The sequence below is a fragment of the Cercospora kikuchii genome (assembly GCF_019650295.1).
Source record: "Cercospora kikuchii DNA, contig_00003, whole genome shotgun sequence".
NCBI lineage: Eukaryota > Fungi > Ascomycota > Dothideomycetes > Mycosphaerellales > Mycosphaerellaceae > Cercospora > Cercospora kikuchii.
Window position 1 is genome coordinate 3,759,531 of NW_025408584.1, and position 23,448 is coordinate 3,782,978.

At 50.2% G+C, this 23,448-nt stretch overlaps 4 protein-coding genes across 4 annotated transcripts; 2 read left to right on the plus strand and 2 right to left on the minus strand.

Moving 5' to 3' along the window:
• Positions 1–9,599: 9,599 nt before the first annotated feature.
• Positions 9,600–10,287, plus strand: CKM354_000585100 (uncharacterized protein; the record flags this gene model as incomplete). Its single annotated transcript, XM_044801142.1, has 2 exons — positions 9,600–9,725; positions 9,781–10,287. 2 exons carry the CDS (start codon positions 9,600–9,602, stop codon positions 10,285–10,287), a joined length of 633 nt encoding a protein of 210 aa, XP_044657077.1.
• A 323-nt stretch (positions 10,288–10,610) lies between these two features.
• CKM354_000585200 (uncharacterized protein) lies at positions 10,611–11,714 on the minus strand (the record flags this gene model as incomplete). The annotated part of the gene is made up of 1 exon (XM_044801143.1): positions 10,611–11,714. The coding sequence occupies one exon, from the start codon at positions 11,712–11,714 to the stop codon at positions 10,611–10,613; it is 1,104 nt and encodes a 367-aa protein (XP_044657078.1).
• A 540-nt stretch (positions 11,715–12,254) lies between these two features.
• CKM354_000585300 (uncharacterized protein) lies at positions 12,255–14,408 on the plus strand (the record flags this gene model as incomplete). Its single annotated transcript, XM_044801144.1, has 9 exons — positions 12,255–12,545; positions 12,606–12,884; positions 12,957–13,038; positions 13,106–13,162; positions 13,226–13,317; positions 13,377–13,664; positions 13,720–13,767; positions 13,826–14,234; positions 14,290–14,408. The coding sequence occupies 9 exons, from the start codon at positions 12,255–12,257 to the stop codon at positions 14,406–14,408; spliced, it is 1,665 nt and encodes a 554-aa protein (XP_044657079.1).
• A 328-nt stretch (positions 14,409–14,736) lies between these two features.
• On the minus strand, positions 14,737–15,387 carry CKM354_000585400 (uncharacterized protein; the record flags this gene model as incomplete). Its single annotated transcript, XM_044801145.1, has 1 exon — positions 14,737–15,387. The coding sequence occupies one exon, from the start codon at positions 15,385–15,387 to the stop codon at positions 14,737–14,739; it is 651 nt and encodes a 216-aa protein (XP_044657080.1).
• Positions 15,388–23,448: the final 8,061 nt, after the last annotated feature.

The following is a 23,448-nucleotide window of genomic DNA, read 5'->3' on the forward strand; positions in this document are numbered from 1 at the left end:
CTGAGGAGTGTGACCATTGTGCTCTCTGGTCTGGTGAGCCCTTTATGCAGAGCTAGTCCTACAGTGGAGGAGGTGGTGGTTGTCCATGCAGGTGGCTGTTCTCCTCCTGCTCTGGTTCTCCTCCCTTCCTTTTCTCTCTCCCACTTCCTGTTCCACTGGTGTTTTGCCCACCATGCCTTGTGACCCAGGTGTGTCTGCATTGTGGTCTCTTGGCCCTGTACTAGTTGGAGGATTTCCTCCTGTCTGGTTTGGGTTGGTGCAGCAGGGTGCCTTGTTCTCCTCCCTGCTTGTGCCTGTCTTCTGATCTCCCTGCACCTGTTTTTGATGTATTGGTATGCAGGCTGGTTGTCCTGTTTCTTGGCTGCCTGTCTGGCCAGGTCCTGGGTGTACAGGTGAAGGGGAGCAATGTTTGCTTCCTTTTCCAGGACTGCTGTTGCAACTGACCTGTATGCTCCTGTGATGTTCTTCATTGCCTCTCTCTGGATCTTCTCAATGGGTTTGGTGAGGTTTCTGCAGTAGCCTTGTGTGCCTTCTGGGTTGGACCAGACTTGGCAGCCAAATGTAATGGCTGGTCTGACAACTGCTGTGTACAGGTGCCTTGCTCTCTGGAAGGATGCTCCCCATGTGGATTTGCACATTCTCTGGAGTGATTGCATCTGGTTGGCCCCCTTCTCTGCTGCTTTCTTGATGTGTGGGCCCCACTTGAGTTTAGTGTCTACCCATACCCCAAGGAGCCTGAGTGAGGGCAGTGGTTCCCCATCAAATCCTTGGATCTGGACTGTGGCCTTGAGGTTGTGCTTCCTGCTCCTGGTGAAGTGGATGAGTTGGTATTTCTGTGGTGCAAATTCTGCACCATGTTTTTTTGCCCATTGCTCACACTTTTGGTGGGCTTTCTCCAGTTGCCTGCAGTTCTCCTCTGTTGACATGCTGTATGTCAGGATGTTGGAGTCATCCACAAAACCCATTGCTGAGGTGTTCCCTTCGTGTAGTGTTGGGAGCAGGGTTGATGCAAAGAAGAGGAAGAGAATTGGGGACAGGGTGGAGCCTTGGGGAATCCCTGTGTTCTGAGGCCTTGGTTGGTCCATAAACTCTCCCAACCTGAGGCAGGTGGTCCTGTCTTGAAGGAAGGATTGGACAAAGCTAACTATGTGGTCTGGGAAACCCTTCATTCTGATGTTGTGGAGCAGCCTCTGGTGGGAGACTTTGTCAAATGCACCAGAAATGTCTAGGCAGAGCATTGATGCAACCGCTCCTGGCTTGGCAGCATATAATTACACTCGTTCCTACAAACTTATGTAAGGCAGGTAGACAAAGTCTGCCCACGCTTTCCCGCTTAGGGACACCTCTGCGCCTTTATCGCTTCGAGGGAGAGGCCCCAGGCCAAAGCCCCTACCCTACGCTCCATATACTGTTTGCTCCTTAAGCCTTGGTTATGCTCTTTCGGACTTCAGCGAACTGAAGACCGGTCGCCTCTCTTCCAAGACCGACATGCGCGTCCGTCCTCTCGGGCTGAGCAGACAGTGTCTCAGTCGCTGCCATTGCCCACCACGCCCCAGGAGAATGACTCCCTTCGCGTTACCATACCGCATCTCTTTGGCTATGGCCGGCCATGTCTCGCAGGCTTGCTCGAGCGTCTACTCCTAGCCAGGCAGCAGTGCTCTTGCGTTTCCACCCACTAACCAATGTATCGCCTCCTCCTCGCCTCCTCACGCCTTGCACCCCCTCCTTCTTGCCTCGAGTCTTCCCTTCGGCTCGCCTCTCTGTGTCTCCTTTGCCTGCTTCTCTATGTGGGCCTTCCTAAGTTTCCGAGCTCTTCTAGGTGACTGCTGGACTAGGTGTCCTTCTTTGTAAGGCTGTGCCCCGGGCAAAACCCTCCTACTCGCACCTGAGCAATCGACAGGCCCCTACGGGCTTCGTAGCGTTACTCCGAGCTCCATTGCCCGCCAACTAACGCCTCCCTTCTAGCTCTTTCACCTCGGCTCTTCCAAGTGCATAACGCATCTGCTTCCGGCCTTAACAACGCGTACGCTCTCCGAGTCCCCTCAAAGCCTTCCAGAGGTAGGTGGTTCGGATCCAGAGACTGCATATTGGGTGACTTGTTGTCCTTTTGGCTCCAAATACCCTCAGCTGAGGATTCCTCCCATACACCAGAGGTGTCCTATCGACGCCTAGGAGTTCCGCGGCTCTTTCGCACGCTCACGATTAAGCGGACCTGTTTCTAACGCAGGTAGGTCGTCGTCGGATGGTTTTCAAAACCATTTCGGTGGTAGTCCTCTGTTCGGAGTAGTCTTGGCGAAACCGCACCGGATTTCGCACTCCACCACTCCGCTCCACCATGCCGTGCACTTTGCCAGCACGGTCGAGTTGCGAGCTCGACCGCCTGTTTCCGCCTGCGGCCGCGTGGAGGCGTGCAATCGGTCTTCGCAGGCTACTTATTTAATTTCTCGTTAATTAGAAATAGTAGAATAAGAAGTGTCGAGTTGTGTAGTCGGCAGGTCGGATCGTAAGGCGTATAGCGCAGTAGAAGTAGAGGCGATAGGTAGGAACCAACCGAGTTGATTGTGTTAGTTAGTTACAGGTTGCATCTCACTCCTGAGATGGGGCATCAGCTTAGTCATGTGACCTAACGTCACATGACCTATGTCACCTAATATGCTGTCCCAAAGTGTCTCTCAGAATGTCCAACTGGACTGCACTTTCCAACACTCCCACTCAGGCCAGATGGTCTTCTGCCTGCTTTCTTGCATTCAAATCCATCCCCAAGTTATGATGAGTCATTGGGTGCTGTGGTCACATGGTTGGAGCTGTGTACCCAATCTATCTTGGTTCAATTCCATGGCCTGGTATCGTGGTATAGGCGAGCCCAGAAGGTTATCCTCTCTGGGGGTTTCCCCTTACCATTTTGCTTTTCTTCCAGTCCTTTCTTCTGAGCCATATATGGATCACCAGACTCTGATTACTCATCAAGTGTGGCAAGCCACTTCTCCCATGGTGCAACTCCTGGGCTTGGTATTCCGGTCCATGTGGTTGAACACTCAACCTACATGGATTGGACTTTTGCTTCTCCAAGGTCCAGAGTTCAATCCACAGTTGGGGCATGAATCTTTTGCCTTTTGTCAAGCAAGTTGGAGTTGTCTTACAAACTCCTGGAACTGTGGCCCATTCTTTGGTTTGGTTAGGCCATCAGCAACCATCTCTTTTGTTGGAACATATTCCACTGCAACCTTCCTTTGCCACCAGAGATGTCTGACATGGTTGTATGCAACATCAATATGTTTAGATCTCTCATGGGTGTGTGCATCTTTGACAAGGGTCAAAGCTGCCTGGTTGTCTCCCATAATTTGTACTGGCCTCAACTCTTTAACTGTGTCAGGATGGGCCTTTACAGTGGGTTGGAATGGGCATTCTCCCACTAACCCTGCACAGTCCATCTCTCTCAAGAGTGCTGCCAAGAATTGAGACTGCTTTGCACATGCATTCATAGCCATGTACTCAGCTTCCATTGTTGATGTTGCAACAGACTTTTGCTTCTTGCTCATCCAAGAAACTGGGGCTCCACAAAGGAAGAAGATGCTTCCAAGGATTGAGACTCTGTCTGCTTTGTCCATTGCATAGTCAGAGTCAGAATACCCAATCAGCTTTCCTCCATTTCTCCTGAACATCAATCCCAGGTCTTGGGATGATCTTAGGTACCTTGCCAGTTTCTTCAGAGCATGCATATGCCTCTTGGCTGGGTCTGAACTGTATGAGCTCAGTCTGCCAAGGGAGAAAGCAATGTCTGGTCTTGTCATAACCATGGGCCACATCCAGGTACCAGTTTGACTTTGGTACTCTGATCTGCTCCCTCTCTCATCATACAAGTCTGTTGGTTTCAGACTTTCATAACTGTCCATTGGTGAGAGAGTTGGGTTGGCCATTTCTCTGATCATTCCCAGCTTTGCAAGGTTCTCTTGGATGAAGTGTTCTTGATCAAGCTTTAATGTTCCAGCTTGTCTGTCTCTTGTCAACCTCATCCCAAGGATTTTCTCTGGTTCTCCAAGATCCTTGATCTTGAAGACCTTGCCAAGCTGTTCCTTAAACCAAAGCACATCCTTCAGCTTTGGTGCTGCAATTGGGATATCATCCACATGGGTCAGGATGAGAATGTTTCTCTCCTGGTGGATGAGGAGGCATGGGTCCACCTCTGATTGTGTGAACCCAATCTGTTTCAACTTTGAGACACAGAGTTTGTTCCAGTCTCTTGCTGCTTGCTTCAGTCCATACAGGCTTCTCAGGATTTGCAGGACCATGTTAGGTGGAATCTTAACTCCTGGAGGTGGAATCATGAAGATTTCTTCCTGAAGAGTACTCTCAGTGAATGCATTGTTCACATCCACTTGGTGAAGTTCCAAGTCCTTCTCACAAACCACAGCCATGAACACTCTCAGAGTGTCATGCCTGACTGTTGGTGCAAAGGTCTCTTGGAAGTCAACTCCAAACTTCTGAGAGAATCCTCTTGCAACCAGCCTTGCCTTGAATTTCTCAATGGCTCCACTGATTGATCTCTTCACATCAAACACCCACTTGGATGTAACAAGGTTTGCTCCTTTCGGGGGAACAACCTCTGTCCAGGTGTTGTTGCTTCCCAATGCAGTCAGTTCCTTTTGGACTGCATCTTCCCACATGTGTCCCCATTTGGGGTCCTGAATTGCCTCTTTGTAGGACTTTGGAATAGGCACCTCTTGTCTCAGTCCTGAGACTTGAGGAGCAATTGCTGCATAAGCAGATTCTTGAACCTCTGACAGGGCTTCCCAAATCCACTCCCAATCTTGGCCTTGGACTTGGCTGAGGAATGCTCTGTGGTGCTTGGCACTTGGCTCTTCCTCCTGTCCATGTTCTCTCTGTCTCTTCTGCAGAACTTGTCTTGTGACCATGCTGTGTGCCTTTGGCTCTGGGCCTGGTCCTTCATCTGAGACAGATCTCCTTCTCTTTTGGCCATGGGTCTGGTCTTGGTTCCCCTCCTGATCCCTGTGTCCTTGTGGGTCCTGCTGTGCAACAGTTGATCCTTTTGCTTTGGAATGCAGTCTCCCACTAGTGCCAGGACTGGCTTGTCCATTGATTTCCTGGCTGGACTCAGGTGGTTCAGTGGTTCCACTTTTCTCCTGCTGGGGAAGTGGTTCCCCAGAGTTTTCTTCTTCTGGATCCTCCATCCTCTGGTACTCCTCCTTGTCCTTTGGTGGAGGTGGCAACTGCACAAAGAGTGTTTGGCTGGGACCTGCAGCTTTCTTGGCACTTGGTGCCTGAGGCTGAATCAACTCACCAGTTGATTCAGGATCTGGTCTTGGCACTGCAGGTGCAGCAGCTGCAGGTGGTGCAACTGCTGTTGGCTTCTTTGGAGGTCTGCCCACTGGGTTCCTGACAGGTGCACTGCTTGACTGATTGAGCTTGGGAACATTCAGCTCCATCTCTCCTCCTTTCTCATGCTCAAACCAAGTTGCAGTGCTGTGAGCTTTGATAGCTCTCATGTCAGGCTCCCAAAAGAGCCACATTTTGGCAGTATCTGGAACATACCCAATGAACACAGCATCTTTGCCTCTGTTCATCAGTTTGTCTGATCTCATCCCAGCTGGCTGGGACCTTGGATCCATGTAGACTACTGCTTTGCAACCCCAAACTTTGAAGTGTGACACTGAGGGCTGAATGCCTGAAAAGGCCTCCTCTGGTGACACTTTGAATCCATCAATTTCTGGGCCATTTGGAAGAGAATTTCTGACAACCATGCAGGCTGCCAAGGCTTCTGGCCAGAATTCAATGGGCATGTGGGCATCTTCTAGCATTGCTCTCACATGATCTTCAGAGGTTTGGATTGACCTCTCAACTACTCCATTTTGGATGGAGTTGTATGCCTCAGTAGTGTGGAAGGAAATGCCATGTTCCTTCTCCCACTGCTTTAGCACAGCAAGAAGCTCTCTTGCTCCATCACTCTTTACAATCTGGAGGGGATTTCCCGATTGCAGCTCAGCTTTCACCTTCCAATCTCTTAGGATACTTGGTGCATCTTCTCTGGATTTCATTGGGAAAGCCCATTTCTTCCTTGAGAAGTTGTCAACAATCTCAAGCCACCATTTGTATCCTAGTCTTGAGACAGGCAAAGGGCCACAGACATCAACAGAAACAAGAGATAGCCTCTGGGGTTTTCTCTCAGTTTCTTTTCCTCTGTGCTTTTTCATCTTTGCCAAGGAACATACTCTGCATGGTTGATGTTCCTTTGGAATGGGAATCTGAGCCCTCAAGTCAGACACCTTGTGCAGGTTTCTGAGAAGACCCTCTCCAAAATGTGCAAGTCTCCTATGCCAAAGCTCCCACTGATCTTGGGATTTCTCCTGGGCTTCAAAGGCATAGGCTTCATTCTCTTGATTCTGATTAATACACGACATTGCAAGCTCCTGCAATGTGTTATCAATCTCCTCAATGAATGGTACTCCTCCTATTAATTTTGTCTGGACAACTGGTTTCCCAGACAATGAAACAAGAGTGAAACTTGGTGGTTGAACACCATACTGCTGGCTGAACTGATTCCAAGAAACAAGATTTACTCCCAATCCAGGCACTAAGAGAACATTCTTGAGGACAATCTGTTTTCCTTTTCTTCCACCCATTACTGCATCTCCCACATGTGTAGCTATTAGATAGCCACCTCCAACCTTGATCCACTTTTTCCTCTGAAGAGGTTTCAGTTCCCTGAAAAGTGATTCTTGGTTAGTCATGTGTGATGAGGCACAAGAGTCAAGCAGCCATTTGGATGGCATGTACTTGCCTTTTGCCTCAACAGTTGAGTGTGCAACTTCATCAACATCATCATCCTCTGATGGGGATTGAGATGCTTCAGATGCTGCAGAAGGCTCTGTATCTTCTTGGGCAGCATATGCCTTCTTGGAAAACTTCCTTGAGCTTTGTCTCTTCTCAAGGGATTGGACTTTCAGGTTGAGTTTCTTCACCATTTCTTTCAGTGCATCCTTGTCTGGTGATGATCTCCTCCTGAAGTTGCTCTCTCTGGGTGGTGATCTTCTCTTCTCCACCCTGCTTGTTTGTCTTAGGTTGACAAATCTCTTGGCTTTGTCAAGGTGTGGACACTTGGCAACACCTCCAAAATGCTCCTCTCCACAGAGGTGGCATTTCAGTCTTGTGTGCTGTATGCCTCTGCCCTTGGCAAACATTGCCGTTTCTTGGGACTGGCTCCCATGCTGCATCGACTCCTCTGCCTCAAGGAGTTGGAGGATTTCCTCAGGTTCCAAGTCCCTTTGGGCTTGGATGGCTTGCCTTGTGCTCTTATATTCTGCTGGAAGTGCAAAGAGCAGGTGCTTGATTCTTGTCTCAGGTGTCTTGTAGTGAGACTCCCTCTGATCAATCTCTGCAATTCTTCTTCCAAGGTTGCCAAGGTGAACCCATGATTTCCTGATTGTATCTCCTGGTTCCATCTTGAATGTCACAAACTCTTGGACAATAGCCATTGCATGTGCTTGCTGGACTTTGCTGTATTTCTTGTGTAGCCTTGTCCAAATGTCATATGCTCTGGTTTCATCCATAACCTCATCTTGGTCATCTTGCCCAAGGCTCTCAATCAAGATGTGCACTGCCCTTGCATTGTCTTTCTTCCAGTTTGCACTGAACTCTGAGAATGCAGTGCCTTTTCCCTTGCTTGATGATGCCTCAGACAACTCAGAGGATGATGGTGTCCCCTTGAGGTCTGAGATTGTCCAGAAGATTCCCTTTCCTCCAAGTATGTTTTCCTGCAGCTTGAACCATAGTCTCCAGTTTTCTCTTGTCAAGATTGGTGTTCTCCTCTTGTCAGACTCATTTGTTGAATCCATTTCTGCAAAATCAAACAAACAAATCCAAACTCCAGAAACACAAGCTCTTTCAATCTGATAGGCAGTTTCTGGATTTCTGCCTTTCCTGTGTGCTGAGACTCTTCTCTCTCAGCTGAGGCTTCCAAGGACTCTTCTCTCTTGGGGGAGTTGGCTAGGTTCTTAGGTGGAGAACCTCCAAAAGATCCACCTTCTCAGAAGGGCACTGCTGGCCAGTTCTGAGGTATTGGCAGTACTTGGTGCTTGGGCCCAGTCTTATCCACTTGGGTGCTGCAATCCAAGGCTTATCCTTTCCTCTTTACACTCCTTTGATGTGCTTCTCTTTCAAAGCAGAGTGTGCCTCACTAGGCTTTTCTCTGTCTTACCTGCCCTTTGGGAACTTCTGGTTTGCAACCAGGATCTTCCAAAGCTTCTAGGCAGTGCAGATGGGATCTGCCTCCAGTCTCCCTTATGCTCTTTTCCTACTTCTCTGTCTTGTCGATACTGCAGGTCCTACAAGAGGTAACAGGTGTTACTTTGAGGATGAGAAGGCTAACTCTTTCTACCTAGGGCCTCTCTGCAAACCCGGGCTCATAACCTGTCGAGTTGTGTAGTCGGCAGGTCGGATCGTAAGGCGTATAGCGCAGTAGAAGTAGAGGCGATAGGTAGGAACCAACCGAGTTGATTGTGTTAGTTAGTTACAGGTTGCATCTCACTCCTGAGATGGGGCATCAGCTTAGTCATGTGACCTAACGTCACATGACCTATGTCACCTAATATGCTGTCCCAAAGTGTCTCTCAGAATGTCCAACTGGACTGCACTTTCCAACAAGAAGTACTATATTACTTTTAGACTAGAATATTAGCAAAGAGAAGAGTAATATATTACTAGTAGTAGGTATTAACTAACTACCTAGGCTACTATATATATTTATAAGCCTATAAATATATAAAATATAGTTAGTATATGTTTTTTAAGAATAAGTATAGCTAAACAAAACTATAGAGCTCTTATTCCTAAAACTACTCCTCCTCTAATAGGATATCTCATTCTAGGTCACATCGCACTAGCCTAAACTCCGGCTAGGATAAACTAGACAGTGGACGCTCGATCCCATACCCTTCTCAGACCGGCCGGAGGAAGTTGTCTGCGGGCAGCTTCCTGGTCGGGCTTCGCGACAGGCCCGACTCGACCCACCTGCCTAAAATCGATACCGGAAGTAATAACTTAGTGGAAGTTGCATCCACACAAGGGTAAAGCACGTGCGAAGAGGCTGAGAACAAGGTAGGCTCGATCCGCGTTCACTGTGTGTGTAGTCTGTCGATCACTCCGACGACTAGTGTCTTCACTAAAACTTGATCGGCAGATGTGCCACGAGGACCCATGCAAATTACCTGCAGTAGCGAGAGCCTAACACCCTAATGGTCTTTCCAATACGGACCCACATGAGTTCACAGGGCTACTTTGATTCGTAAACTCCATTCTCGACTCTCGAAACGCTCGAAGATGCAACTTACTGCTAGTGTCACATTGTCGAGATCCACGACGAAAAATTGCGTGCGAGTCGACATTTGCTAGCTGTGCTAGCATCGCATCGGACGGACTATGGGAATTGCAAACCGAGAAGAGTAACAACGCATCACACTACCAAGGAATGGCGCAAGAAGCAGCAGTAGAAATGTCGAGCTGGCAGCGCAGATACTTCTCCGATCAGCTCAGCAGCAACCCTCTCATCAAACCTGAGGCAACACGAACAAGAAGCATTCCATACCATGGCCAGCTGGAACGAACGCAAGATCACAAATGAGCATCTGCTGCCATACGTCGAAGCCGACAAAGCCTCGCCAGAGGTCGCGGCGGCCCTGAATACATTGCCGTTCCAACGAAACATCTTCAAGGTACGACCCCAACGACCATGCTAGGCCAGCGATCACACATTTGACACTTTCACAGCTGCTTGCGAACGCTCCGGTTCAGTTTCCCCTTTTCATGAAGCTGTTGGCCTCTTGCTGGAGCCCGAACAATGCTTTGCGAGCGAGCGAGTATCAACTGATCGTGCTTCGCACGGCTGCGACTTTGAACGCTCCGTATGAATGGGATGTCAACGAGCCTGTCGCACGAGTGTTGGGATACAGTGATGAGCAGTTTGCTGCCCTTCGCGATGCAAGCAAGCCACTCCCTGCCGAGCTGTTCACCGCCAGGAAGCGCTTGCTGGCTCGTTTGGTGGAAGAGGTCAACGCCAACAATATTGTGTCTGTGGATACTCTGCGCGAGGCCAAAGCCTTATTGGGCGACCAGGTGGTGACCGAAGCCTTCTTCTTGAATGGGGTCTATGGCTTCTTGGCTCGCTTTATGAACAGTGCACGCATTGATTTCGATGAGCCGATTCCCGGTCTGGAGGACACGCTGCGAAAGTTCAATGCTGCTGCTATTGAGAAGGAGAAGACATACGTGGACTGATTCGGCGTCGTCTCGATGGAAAGCATGTCAGAAATGATCAGATAGACCATGAACATGATTTCAAGATTCCTATTGCGTTCTGTCCTCCCTTCTATCAGGCCCTTGGGAATAAGAGTCTGTCGTTGCCGACGATACTTCCACTCTGATGCCCACTTTCGAATGGCAGATGCGTACGGCTGTCTTTCTGACACCACTATGCTACCATGTGTCTGAAGGTAAGCGAGCATTGAAAAGTCACATCGAGCAGAGAACCACGTTGGCAGCAAATTGCGACAAGCCAGTCGAGTTGAGATGGAGACACGTTCTGTCTTTCGCGTTACGATCTATGCTTCGGGAATGATAAACACTGCCTTCCTCGTTCCCACTGCCCTGTTTTGCGCCGCATGCAATACGTCGTGTACGATCCTCTTCGTACAATCATCACTGTCCACCGACAGGTGCCGTTCGTCGACCCGTGGTACCCGTACGCGCTGCTCTCGCAGCAGTGTCACGAACCAAGTCAACAAAGCTTCCGCCTGTGCATCGCTGCGTAATGCCAGCTGCTGTGAGAAGCGGAAGTTACGGAATTTGATCTGCCTCCAGAAGATCTGCTCCTGGCTGAGCCTCAATTCTACATCTGCACCGCCCAGCGAGCCATAGTTGACGTACGTCGCATTGGGAGCCAGGAGGCGCAACAGACGTTCGGCACTTGGACCCCATACCGCGTCCAGCGCCAGCTTCACGAGCTGTCCGTTGACTGCTGCCGCGAGTTTAGGATCTGCGTCCTGTCCGCGTTCCTCCAGCCCCTCTTCACTGACGACCACCGCCGCGCCATTTGCAAGCAACAACTCGCGCGCTGCTCCCAGTCCTTCATGGCCCCGGGACCGCACCACCGCAATGGCGTGGCAGCCACGCAATCGGGCAAATTGAATCGCCATTTGGGGGATGACACCCAATGCAGCATTCACCACAATCCAGTCTCCAGGCTGCAGGGTGACCATGTCCTCAACGAGTAAGTAGCCTGGTGCAAAGCCCATCTTGAGCAACGCTCCGGCTACAGGCTCCACATCCCGGGGAATCTTCAACAGCGCATCAGCCGGGAGGATGGCGACATCTCGCCAAGTTCCCAGCCCATGACGCTTTGGCAGCACCACATCTCCGACTGCCAGCGACGACTTGGTTCCTGGTCCGATGCTCTCGACGCGAGCCACTCCATCGTTGCCTGCGATTCGAGATCCATCGGCAGTGCTGTAGACAGGCTGAACGGGATATTTTCCAGCAATAGCCATCAAGTCTTGTGGGTTGACAGGAATGGCAAGGAAACGGACCAAGACGTCGCCTGCCGCCAGCTCACCACTCGAAATCTTCTCATTGTGGTATTTCTGTACTTGAATCGCTGATGCCGCGTCCGCTGAGGCGGACGAGAAAGTCAAGGCAAATGGAGCCATATCTGATCTGAATTGCGACTTGTGTTGCGCTGTGCCTGTCGAATCTCTGCTGCGACTGCTTCTTCCATCTTCTATACATTTGTAATCTCCTTCTCATGTGCAGGCTGCTGTTTGACAGAAGTGCATTACCGTCCATGGAGCCGGCATATTCCCATCCTCGCCCCACTTGTGTCGGGCACATGTGCAATCACGCAAAATGGGCCAGGAACTGCAAATGCCAAACCGCCACGCCTCGCAAAGCATTCGCCAAGTGGAGAGTTCCTGTTAAGGCGACGCTTGCGTCGTGTAGATCAATTGCGTCTTGCATATGACCCTGGCCCAGGCTACTGCACGTTGTCACGTAGCCATCAAACGCTAGCACGGACGCTACGCATACCATGTCTTCGCTTCGACTGTTCGTAAGACAGGGAAGCCATTGAAGCCAAGGAATTGTAGCATCGAAGCAGAGCAACTACATGCTCTCTCGAGCACATAATAAGGGCCGGAAGCGCCTGGTAAGACAAGTCATTCAATCATCGTCGTTCGTCATTATCATTAATCATGACGCAAGAAGAGCTCGCTCCGAAGCGAAGTTGGGAAGAAATCGCCCGCAAGAAGCGTGAAGCGATCGCGGCATCTCTGCCCTCGCAATGGCAGCTTCAGAGTGTACCATCGGCCGACTCTGTCCCTTCTGCTCTTGCTCTTGTTCGGGAGGGGTTGTCTCCCAAGGAGGTCGAAATTACTGAGATCGAATCTGCGAGCAAGCTCTTGTCTCGTATCACGTCAGGCGAACTGTCGGCGGTTGAAGTTACAGAAGCATTCAGTCATCGTGCAACCATCGCTCATCAATTGGTAAGCTTCAACTGAAAGCGTCCGGCTGTGCATCACTTGACTGATCCGTGACTGTTGCAGACGAATTGCTTGAGCGAAGTATTGTTCGCCGATGCCAAACAACGGGCTCTCGAACTTGATGAGCATTATGCAAAGACTGGCAAGACTGTCGGTCCCCTGCATGGTTTGCCGATTTCGTTGAAGGATCAATTTCGCATTGAAGGCGTTGATACATCGCTCGGATATGTCTCCTGGCTTGGCAAGCCTGAGACACAAGCCACTGAATCGCAGCTGGTGTCTGATCTGAGAAAGCTCGGGGCAGTTTTCTATTGCAAGACAAATGTCCCGACAAGTTTGATGGTTCGTTGAGCTCTCCTCGTGACGTGTGACGTCGGATCACGACACAGACTAACTTCGGACTCTGTCTGGCAGGCGATTGAAACGAACAACAACATCATTGGTTATACCAAGAATGCGCACAATCGATTGCTCTCGTCCGGAGGCTCGTCAGGAGGTGAGTTAGATTACCACGTCGTGTTTCCACGAGATTGCATACGCGCTGACTGTTCCGTCTTGCATAGGGGAGGCTGCTTTACTCGCCTTGAGAGGGAGTATTCTGGGCATCGGGTCCGACGTTGGTAAGTTGGCGTGGATGCTCTCGCTCTTGTATAGGCTGATCACTGATCCGCAATGCTTTTCAGGAGCGTCGATTCGTCTTCCGTGCGCTTTCAATGGCATAGTCGGAATCAAGCCCTCCCACAATCGGACTTCCTACTTGAGGGTCGCAAACAGTGTAAGTTCTCAGCATGCGCTTCGCAAAGATCGCCGCCGCGAAATATTGATCATTCACAGATGGAGGGGCAATCCGTTGTTCGCTCCGCAATAGGTGGCATGGGCCATAGCATCCAAGATCTTAGGCTCTTGACCAAGACTATGCTCGATGTGCAACCTTGGGTACTCGATCCAAATGTCGTGCCTCTGCCCTGGCGCCACGATCTCGAAGATGAGACAAGAAAGAAAATTGCGTCGAAGAAACTTCGCTTCGGAGTGATTAGGAGCGATGGTATGGTGCGACCACATCCACCAATCGTGCGGGCCGTCGATGAGGCTGTGAAAGCCTTGGTCGCCAAGGGACACCAGGTATTCCAGTCATACGTTGTGTCTCTCTCTGACACTGCTGATTCGTCAATGTCAGGTCATAGAATGGGAACCTCCCGCTCATGCAGAAGCATTCGGAATACTGGTCTGTCGAAAATCAGACCCGCAGGTCAGTTGCGGAAATGATGACTGACTTTTCACAGTGGGACACGTTCGCAGCAGATGGAGGCAAGGACATTCATTCCCAGCTGGAGGCGTCCGGCGAGCCGCCTGTTCCAGAGTTGGCCATCTCATACGGTGAGAAAGTCGGCCATCTGCCAGTCAGCAACCTCAACGACGCTTGGACCATTGAGAGTCGCAAGTATGACTATGGAGTTCGCTACGCCTCGTATTGGCAGTCTACAGGCGTCGATGCGGTCATCGCTCCCGCTGCGCCAACAACGTCCCATAAGCCAACCGAAGGCCGATACTTTGGATTTACTGGAGTGTGGAACGTGTTGGACTACTCAGCAGTGGCGGTGCGGTCGGGAACGACCGTCGATAAGGCAACCGATGTGCCGGTGGCATCGGCAACACCACTCAATCCACTGGATGAAGAAGTGGCAAAGCAGTGTAAGTGAAGCCTCTTTACCCCACACAGCAGAGACTTGACTGATATACCGCACAGATGACCCGGACCTCTTCCATGGCATGCCCATCGGTCTTCAGGTCGTCGGCCAGAGGTTAGAAGAGGAGAAGGTTCTTGCTATTGCAAAGGAAGTCGACCTGATCTTGGGACACAGGTGAAAAGGGCTCGATATTACCGCGATCTAATCCCAAGTTTTGATTGCGCAACTCATTCTCGTTGTCGTTTACTCCTTTTCTCCTCGTGCACACCATGACCTATGTCTCTTCAATGTCTTTTCAATACGCAGCACGAAATGTTCGTAAGCGATTGCGAGTGGTCCTGAAGCAGTCTCCGCATTGCGGTGTACAGAGCTTGAATATGCTTCGACTTGGCTGAACAGAATGTAGCCGAGGCCGCGCCGAGAACGAAGTCAGCGATTTATGTGTCGCAGGCAATCAGAGTCATCGTCTCTCAGACATAAGGTCGTTTCATCTCTCTCAGGAACTCCTATCCCGCTTCCACGAACGCCTTCAATTCATCCCCTTGCTGGTCGAACAGACGCTGCAGAGCGTCCTTCAATGGCAAAGCCTGCTGGTCGGTTTCGTAGTAGAATGAATCATAACTGACGTATCTTGTCCAGCCATTCCCCAAATCGGTCAAGATATTAGGGTGCTCAGCCTGCTCATACGACTTCCATGCACTGATGGCTACCCGACCTTCGCCGTCGACATTTGCGTCTGCGAATGACAGTTGCTCAGTACTCTGAACTGTGTCATTAGTGCCTGGAACTAAGCCCTGGTTGGTGAAGATCATGATTGTGTTGATCGGAGGCGGTACAGTATCCAGGGAGTATCCAGGTGCCGGATCGACTTTGATGACAAAAGAATTCCAGGCAGGGTAGTCGCGAAAGTCAACAGTCGTGTTGTAGACTATTCCGATAGGTGCTTCGATTTCCCGCTCGGAGCAGACTGTGAAGACGATTCCTTTTGAGCCAAACGAGGGCGTGCTCAAATTTGGCTGAGTGCCATCGGCGGCTTCGTTACAGCGCACGTTGATGAATGCACTCAGTCTATTGCGTCCATTGCGCTTGACTGGAGGCTTGCAAGTTGCTTCGCCCAGAAGCAGTGCGAGCGAGCAAAAGGCGTCGGAGCTGCGCATCCTCGTCTGTGACGGTAAGTCGTACAGGTCTGGGGATTGTGCGGGGTGTCAACAGAACTAGGTCTGTGTATGCGCTCGATGCCATGTCTTATATGCAGAGTTCAGGATTCGCATCACGCGCAGCTCATTTTGGCTGATGAGGTTCGTGCATCTTACCGGGAAAGTTGGCGGAAGCCACTCGTACGACGCCCTATCGCTTCGGGCAGGATGTTGCACAACGAGAACGAAGCTCGAGCCAGTTTCTTGGGGTGTTCCGCTTTGACGCTCCACGATTCACCGCATAGCGATCACCTGCAGTAAAAGCAATGTGGAAGAGCTACTCTGCATGCACCAGTCCGGACCCGTTACTCATTGGGAAGTATTCGTGCAAACGGCGCTATGGAGTGCGATGTGCCTTTCCAGCGCCAACACTAAGCCGAGTGCTCCGAAGACACATGCCGCGACCATTGTGCGCTAACTCAACAATGGCCAAAGCGGAAAGCTGCTGTCACACACCAGTGTAGCATTCTTGGTGACTTTCGGATTAGTCGAACATGAGAAAGTTGATCTCTGCGCATGAATTCCAGTGATGTGGATCGGAATCAGCTGGTCGACGTAGAATCATCACGAAGAGTCCATAGATGCATTCTTATGTATTGCCTTTAGCATAGTGTCCGTCGTAGTGATGGTAGTGGATGGTGTTTCAACAGCCGTGGGGTTCGATTCGCGTGGCATGCTCGCTACTTGTGCTTTCGAATAACGCTTTGCGCATCAGCGGCTCACGTTGCTTGTTGAACGAATCTCTTGAGTCATGTTCGGGTGCCCTCAGCAAGAAGCGACAGATAGCTCGGTCGCTCGCCTTTGATGCGCAGTATGAGTATCAACCGAATCGAAATGCGTTTCAGAAAGTGCCATGCATGTGCCGTCGCTTGAGATACGGAGTGTGAGATTGGTGCATAGGGCTCAGTCGTTATCTCACTCGGCACAACGCATTCGCTCGCAATGCTGGCCGTGAACGGCGCATCCCCAGATGTCCTATGATGCAATATGTCATCTTCCCTCGTGTGAAAGTGGATAGTGGTTGGATGGGTGGGTGCGAGTCGCGATCCTCACTAGACGTCACAAGCACGGCTATTTCAACCTCACCTGTTGACAAGTCCCATGCACCCTGTGCGATACATGGTGTCGTTTGACATGGTGTCCTGGACCTTGCCAGAGACCCTTCTTATCTTTATTCGCGGACTGAAGCATGACGAGCGACCAAGGTGGTATGGCAATCCAACAGAGAGACTGAGAGTTGCAAGGCGTACCATTAGGGAAGGCACGGCCTCTAGCAGAGAACCACAGTCAGATTATGCCACAGCGCCAGTTCTGTACATCGCAGAGGCGAGAAAATCTGTTGCTCAGCTCTGCGTCGTGGTCATGAAGCGACAGGCCCCGCTGCCTCGTGGAGTGTCAAACATTCCCTGCCCTCCCACCGGGCACCCTGCGTTCGTTGACTAACTGCGTTCGAGTCACGAAAGTATGCCAGAGTGTTGGAGAATCGCGCCACAGCTCAGTGTTGCGCGGTCGCAGGTGCAGAGGCTGCGAGCGACGGCATGCAAAAGCTGCAGAGGAGGACGTGATACCGCTGTCGAGCTCGCAGCGGTACCGACCGATTCTGAGACGTGGTGCACATTCTGCCCTGTGTTTTAACGGTCAAGGTGAAATGAGCTTCGAGTCGCGCCACAAATGGCGTGAGACTTTGCCATACCAATGCTGTCACGGCATTTCCAGTATGCATCATCTGAAAGCAGTTCCGAGGCCCTTGAGTGGCCTGTCGGATGCTGTACGATCAGCGCACTGGAAGAAGGCCGACCGATACTGCAAGATCAGAATTGACATGGACGAATAGGAAGCTCAATGCATGCCATGGAGTGTGCAGTTCCGAGAGATCCACAGGTCGCCTAAACGCGCCACGGCCCACGAGGAGCTGTGTCCGGACTGCAGCTTTGGGAAAAACTCTGTTGCGTCTGTTGGATTATCATCGGAGGGTTGGAGGAAAGACGTCAGAGGCTCCAGGATGTTTTAATTCCCATGAGAGATGGAGACGGGTGATCCTCGTGGTGAGTCTGGGCCATCTGCGCGCGACTGCTGTGTTGCGAGTGAATGTTGTGGTTGCAAATATGGCCGTGGAGCGGTATCCGCGAAGATCGAGGGCGCGCATGAGGCTCGGTGAGCTGTTGGGCCCGCGATCGAGCGCATCGAGGAGATCGCAGCCGCGTGTCCCGTTCCAGCAGTCACGTGCAGGGGGTGATTTCAAACCACCTCTTTCAGCTCTGGACGGGGCTTTGAGGACGCGGTATGGCGCGTTGTGGTGCAGGCACAAAGAGCAGCAGCAGCGACGCCCGGCGAGGCAGCGGAAGCGCGTGGCTCGAGGCCGGCGGTTGACGTGGGTGTTACGATAGACGGAGCTGCGAGTCGCGGTCTGGTGTTTGAGGGTGGGAGCGAGGCAGCGGGCCCGTGCTCGCCTGCCGCTGCACTTGCGCGTTCGCGCGCCCAGTCGCTCACTAATAATCTGCCGTGTTGGAAAGTGCAGTCCAGTTGGACATTCTGAGAGACACTTTGGGACAGCATATCAGGTGACATAGGTCATGTGACGTTAGGTCACATGACTAAGCTGATGCCCTATCTCAGGAGTGAGATGCAACCTGTAACTAACTAACACAATCAACTCGGTTGGTTCCTACCTATCGCCTCTACTTCTACTGCGCTATACGCCTTACGATCCGACCTGCCGACCACATAACTCGACAGGTTATGAGCCCGGGTTTGCAGAGAGGCCCTAGGTAGAAAGAGTTAGCCTTCTCATCCTCAAAGTAACACCTGTTACCTCTTGTAGGACCTGCAGTATCGACAAGACAGAGAAGTAGGAAAAGAGCATAAGGGAGACTGGAGGCAGATCCCATCTGCACTGCCTAGAAGCTTTGGAAGATCCTGGTTGCAAACCAGAAGTTCCCAAAGGGCAGGTAAGACAGAGAAAAGCCTAGTGAGGCACACTCTGCTTTGAAAGAGAAGCACATCAAAGGAGTGTAAAGAGGAAAGGATAAGCCTTGGATTGCAGCACCCAAGTGGATAAGACTGGGCCCAAGCACCAAGTACTGCCAATACCTCAGAACTGGCCAGCAGTGCCCTTCTGAGAAGGTGGATCTTTTGGAGGTTCTCCACCTAAGAACCTAGCCAACTCCCCCAAGAGAGAAGAGTCCTTGGAAGCCTCAGCTGAGAGAGAAGAGTCTCAGCACACAGGGAAGGCAGAAATCCAGAAACTGCCCATCAGATTAAAAGAGCTTGTGTTTCTGGAGTTTGGATTTGTTTGTTTGATTTTGCAGAAATGGATTCAACAAATGAGTCTGACAAGAGGAGAACACCAATCTTGACAAGAGAAAACTGGAGACTATGGTTCAAGCTGCAGGAAAACATACTTGGAGGAAAGGGAATCTTCTGGACAATCTCAGACCTCAAGGGGACACTATCATCCTCTGAGTTGTCTGAGGCATCATCAAGCAAGGGAAAAGGCACTGCATTCTCAGAGTTCAGTGCAAACTGGAAGAAAGACAATGCAAGGGCAGTGCACATCTTGATTGAGAGCCTTGGGCAAGATGACCAAGATGAGGTTATGGATGAAACCAGAGCATATGACATTTGGACAAGGCTGCACAAGAAATACAGCAAAGTCCAGCAAGCACATGCAATGGCTATTGTCCAAGAGTTTGTGACATTCAAGATGGAACCAGGAGATACAATCAGGAAATCATGGGTTCACCTTGGCAACCTTGGAAGAAGAATTGCAGAGATTGATCAGAGGGAGTCTCACTACAAGACACCTGAGACAAGAATCAAGCACCTGCTCTTTGCACTTCCAGCAGAATATAAGAGCACAAGGCAAGCCATCCAAGCCCAAAGGGACTTGGAACCTGAGGAAATCCTCCAACTCCTTGAGGCAGAGGAGTCAATGCAGCATAGGAGCCAGTCCCAAGAAACGGCAATGTTTGCCAAGGGCAGAGGCATACAGCACACAAGACTGAAATGCCACCTCTGTGGAGAGGAGCATTTTGGAGGTGTTGCCAAGTGTCCACACCTTGACAAAGCCAAGAGATTTGTCAACCTAAGACAAACAAGCAGGGTGGAGAAGAGAAGATCACCACCCAGAGAGAGCAACTTCAGGAGGAGATCATCACCAGACAAGGATGCACTGAAAGAAATGGTGAAGAAACTCAACCTGAAAGTCCAATCCCTTGAGAAGAGACAAAGCTCAAGGAAGTTTTCCAAGAAGGCATATGCTGCCCAAGAAGATACAGAGCCTTCTGCAGCATCTGAAGCATCTCAATCCCCATCAGAGGATGATGATGTTGATGAAGTTGCACACTCAACTGTTGAGGCAAAAGGCAAGTACATGCCATCCAAATGGCTGCTTGACTCTTGTGCCTCATCACACATGACTAACCAAGAATCACTTTTCAGGGAACTGAAACCTCTTCAGAGGAAAAAGTGGATCAAGGTTGGAGGTGGCTATCTAATAGCTACACATGTGGGAGATGCAGTAATGGGTGGAAGAAAAGGAAAACAGATTGTCCTCAAGAATGTTCTCTTAGTGCCTGGATTGGGAGTAAATCTTGTTTCTTGGAATCAGTTCAGCCAGCAGTATGGTGTTCAACCACCAAGTTTCACTCTTGTTTCATTGTCTGGGAAACCAGTTGTCCAGACAAAATTAATAGGAGGAGTACCATTCATTGAGGAGATTGATAACACATTGCAGGAGCTTGCAATGTCGTGTATTAATCAGAATCAAGAGAATGAAGCCTATGCCTTTGAAGCCCAGGAGAAATCCCAAGATCAGTGGGAGCTTTGGCATAGGAGACTTGCACATTTTGGAGAGGGTCTTCTCAGAAACCTGCACAAGGTGTCTGACTTGAGGGCTCAGATTCCCATTCCAAAGGAACATCAACCATGCAGAGTATGTTCCTTGGCAAAGATGAAAAAGCACAGAGGAAAAGAAACTGAGAGAAAACCCCAGAGGCTATCTCTTGTTTCTGTTGATGTCTGTGGCCCTTTGCCTGTCTCAAGACTAGGATACAAATGGTGGCTTGAGATTGTTGACAACTTCTCAAGGAAGAAATGGGCTTTCCCAATGAAATCCAGAGAAGATGCACCAAGTATCCTAAGAGATTGGAAGGTGAAAGCTGAGCTGCAATCGGGAAATCCCCTCCAGATTGTAAAGAGTGATGGAGCAAGAGAGCTTCTTGCTGTGCTAAAGCAGTGGGAGAAGGAACATGGCATTTCCTTCCACACTACTGAGGCATACAACTCCATCCAAAATGGAGTAGTTGAGAGGTCAATCCAAACCTCTGAAGATCATGTGAGAGCAATGCTAGAAGATGCCCACATGCCCATTGAATTCTGGCCAGAAGCCTTGGCAGCCTGCATGGTTGTCAGAAATTCTCTTCCAAATGGCCCAGAAATTGATGGATTCAAAGTGTCACCAGAGGAGGCCTTTTCAGGCATTCAGCCCTCAGTGTCACACTTCAAAGTTTGGGGTTGCAAAGCAGTAGTCTACATGGATCCAAGGTCCCAGCCAGCTGGGATGAGATCAGACAAACTGATGAACAGAGGCAAAGATGCTGTGTTCATTGGGTATGTTCCAGATACTGCCAAAATGTGGCTCTTTTGGGAGCCTGACATGAGAGCTATCAAAGCTCACAGCACTGCAACTTGGTTTGAGCATGAGAAAGGAGGAGAGATGGAGCTGAATGTTCCCAAGCTCAATCAGTCAAGCAGTGCACCTGTCAGGAACCCAGTGGGCAGACCTCCAAAGAAGCCAACAGCAGTTGCACCACCTGCAGCTGCTGCACCTGCAGTGCCAAGACCAGATCCTGAATCAACTGGTGATTTGATTCAGCCTCAGGCACCAAGTGCCAAGAAAGCTGCAGGTCCCAGCCAAACACTCTTTGTGCAGTTGCCACCTCCACCAAAGGACAAGGAGGAGTACCAGAGGATGGAGGATCCAGAAGAAGAAAACTCTGGGGAACCACTTCCCCAGCAGGAGAAAAGTGGAACCACTGAACCACCTGAGTCCAGCCAGGAAATCAATGGACAAGCCAGTCCTGGCACTAGTGGGAGACTGCATTCCAAAGCAAAAGGATCAACTGTTGCACAGCAGGACCCACAAGGACACAGGGATCAGGAGGGGAACCAAGACCAGACCCATGGCCAAAAGAGAAGGAGATCTGTCTCAGATGAAGGACCAGGCCCAGAGCCAAAGGCACACAGCATGGTCACAAGACAAGTTCTGCAGAAGAGACAGAGAGAACATGGACAGGAGGAAGAGCCAAGTGCCAAGCACCACAGAGCATTCCTCAGCCAAGTCCAAGGCCAAGATTGGGAGTGGATTTGGGAAGCCCTGTCAGAGGTTCAAGAATCTGCTTATGCAGCAATTGCTCCTCAAGTCTCAGGACTGAGACAAGAGGTGCCTATTCCAAAGTCCTACAAAGAGGCAATTCAGGACCCCAAATGGGGACACATGTGGGAAGATGCAGTCCAAAAGGAACTGACTGCATTGGGAAGCAACAACACCTGGACAGAGGTTGTTCCCCCGAAAGGAGCAAACCTTGTTACATCCAAGTGGGTGTTTGATGTGAAGAGATCAATCAGTGGAGCCATTGAGAAATTCAAGGCAAGGCTGGTTGCAAGAGGATTCTCTCAGAAGTTTGGAGTTGACTTCCAAGAGACCTTTGCACCAACAGTCAGGCATGACACTCTAAGAGTGTTCATGGCTGTGGTTTGTGAGAAGGACTTGGAACTTCACCAAGTGGATGTGAACAATGCATTCACTGAGAGTACTCTTCAGGAAGAAATCTTCATGATTCCACCTCCAGGGGTTGAGATTCCACCCAACATGGTCCTGCAAATCCTGAGAAGCCTGTATGGACTGAAGCAAGCAGCAAGAGACTGGAACAAACTCTGTGTCTCAAAGTTGAAACAGATTGGGTTCACACAATCAGAGGTGGACCCATGCCTCCTCATCCACCAGGAGAGAAACATTCTCATCCTGACCCATGTGGATGATATTCCAATTGCAGCACCAAAGCTGAAGGATGTGCTTTGGTTTAAGGAACAGCTTGGCAAGGTCTTCAAGATCAAGGATCTTGGAGAACCAGAGAAAATCCTTGGGATGAGGTTGACAAGGGACAGACAAGCTGGAACATTAAAGCTTGATCAGGAACACTTCATCCAAGAGAACCTTGCAAAGCTGGGAATGATCAGAGAAATGGCCAACCCAACTCTCTCACCAATGGACAGTTATGAAAGTCTGAAACCAACAGACTTGTATGATGAGAGAGGGAGCAGATCAGAGTACCAAAGTCAAACTGGTACCTGGATGTGGCCCATGGTTATGACAAGACCAGACATTGCTTTCTCCCTTGGCAGACTGAGCTCATACAGTTCAGACCCAGCCAAGAGGCATATGCATGCTCTGAAGAAACTGGCAAGGTACCTAAGATCATCCCAAGACCTGGGATTGATGTTCAGGAGAAATGGAGGAAAGCTGATTGGGTATTCTGACTCTGACTATGCAATGGACAAAGCAGACAGAGTCTCAATCCTTGGAAGCATCTTCTTCCTTTGTGGAGCCCCAGTTTCTTGGATGAGCAAGAAGCAAAAGTCTGTTGCAACATCAACAATGGAAGCTGAGTACATGGCTATGAATGCATGTGCAAAGCAGTCTCAATTCTTGGCAGCACTCTTGAGAGAGATGGACTGTGCAGGGTTAGTGGGAGAATGCCCATTCCAACCAACTGTAAAGGCCCATCCTGACGCAGTTAAAGAGTTGAGGCCAGTACAAATTATGGGAGACAACCAGGCAGCTTTGACCCTTGTCAAAGATGCACACACCCATGAGAGATCTAAACATATTGATGTTGCATACAACCATGTCAGACATCTCTGGTGGCAAAGGAAGGTTGCAGTGGAATATGTTCCAACAAAAGAGATAGTTGCTGATGGCCTAACCAAACCAAAGAATGGGCCACAGTTCCAGGAGTTTGT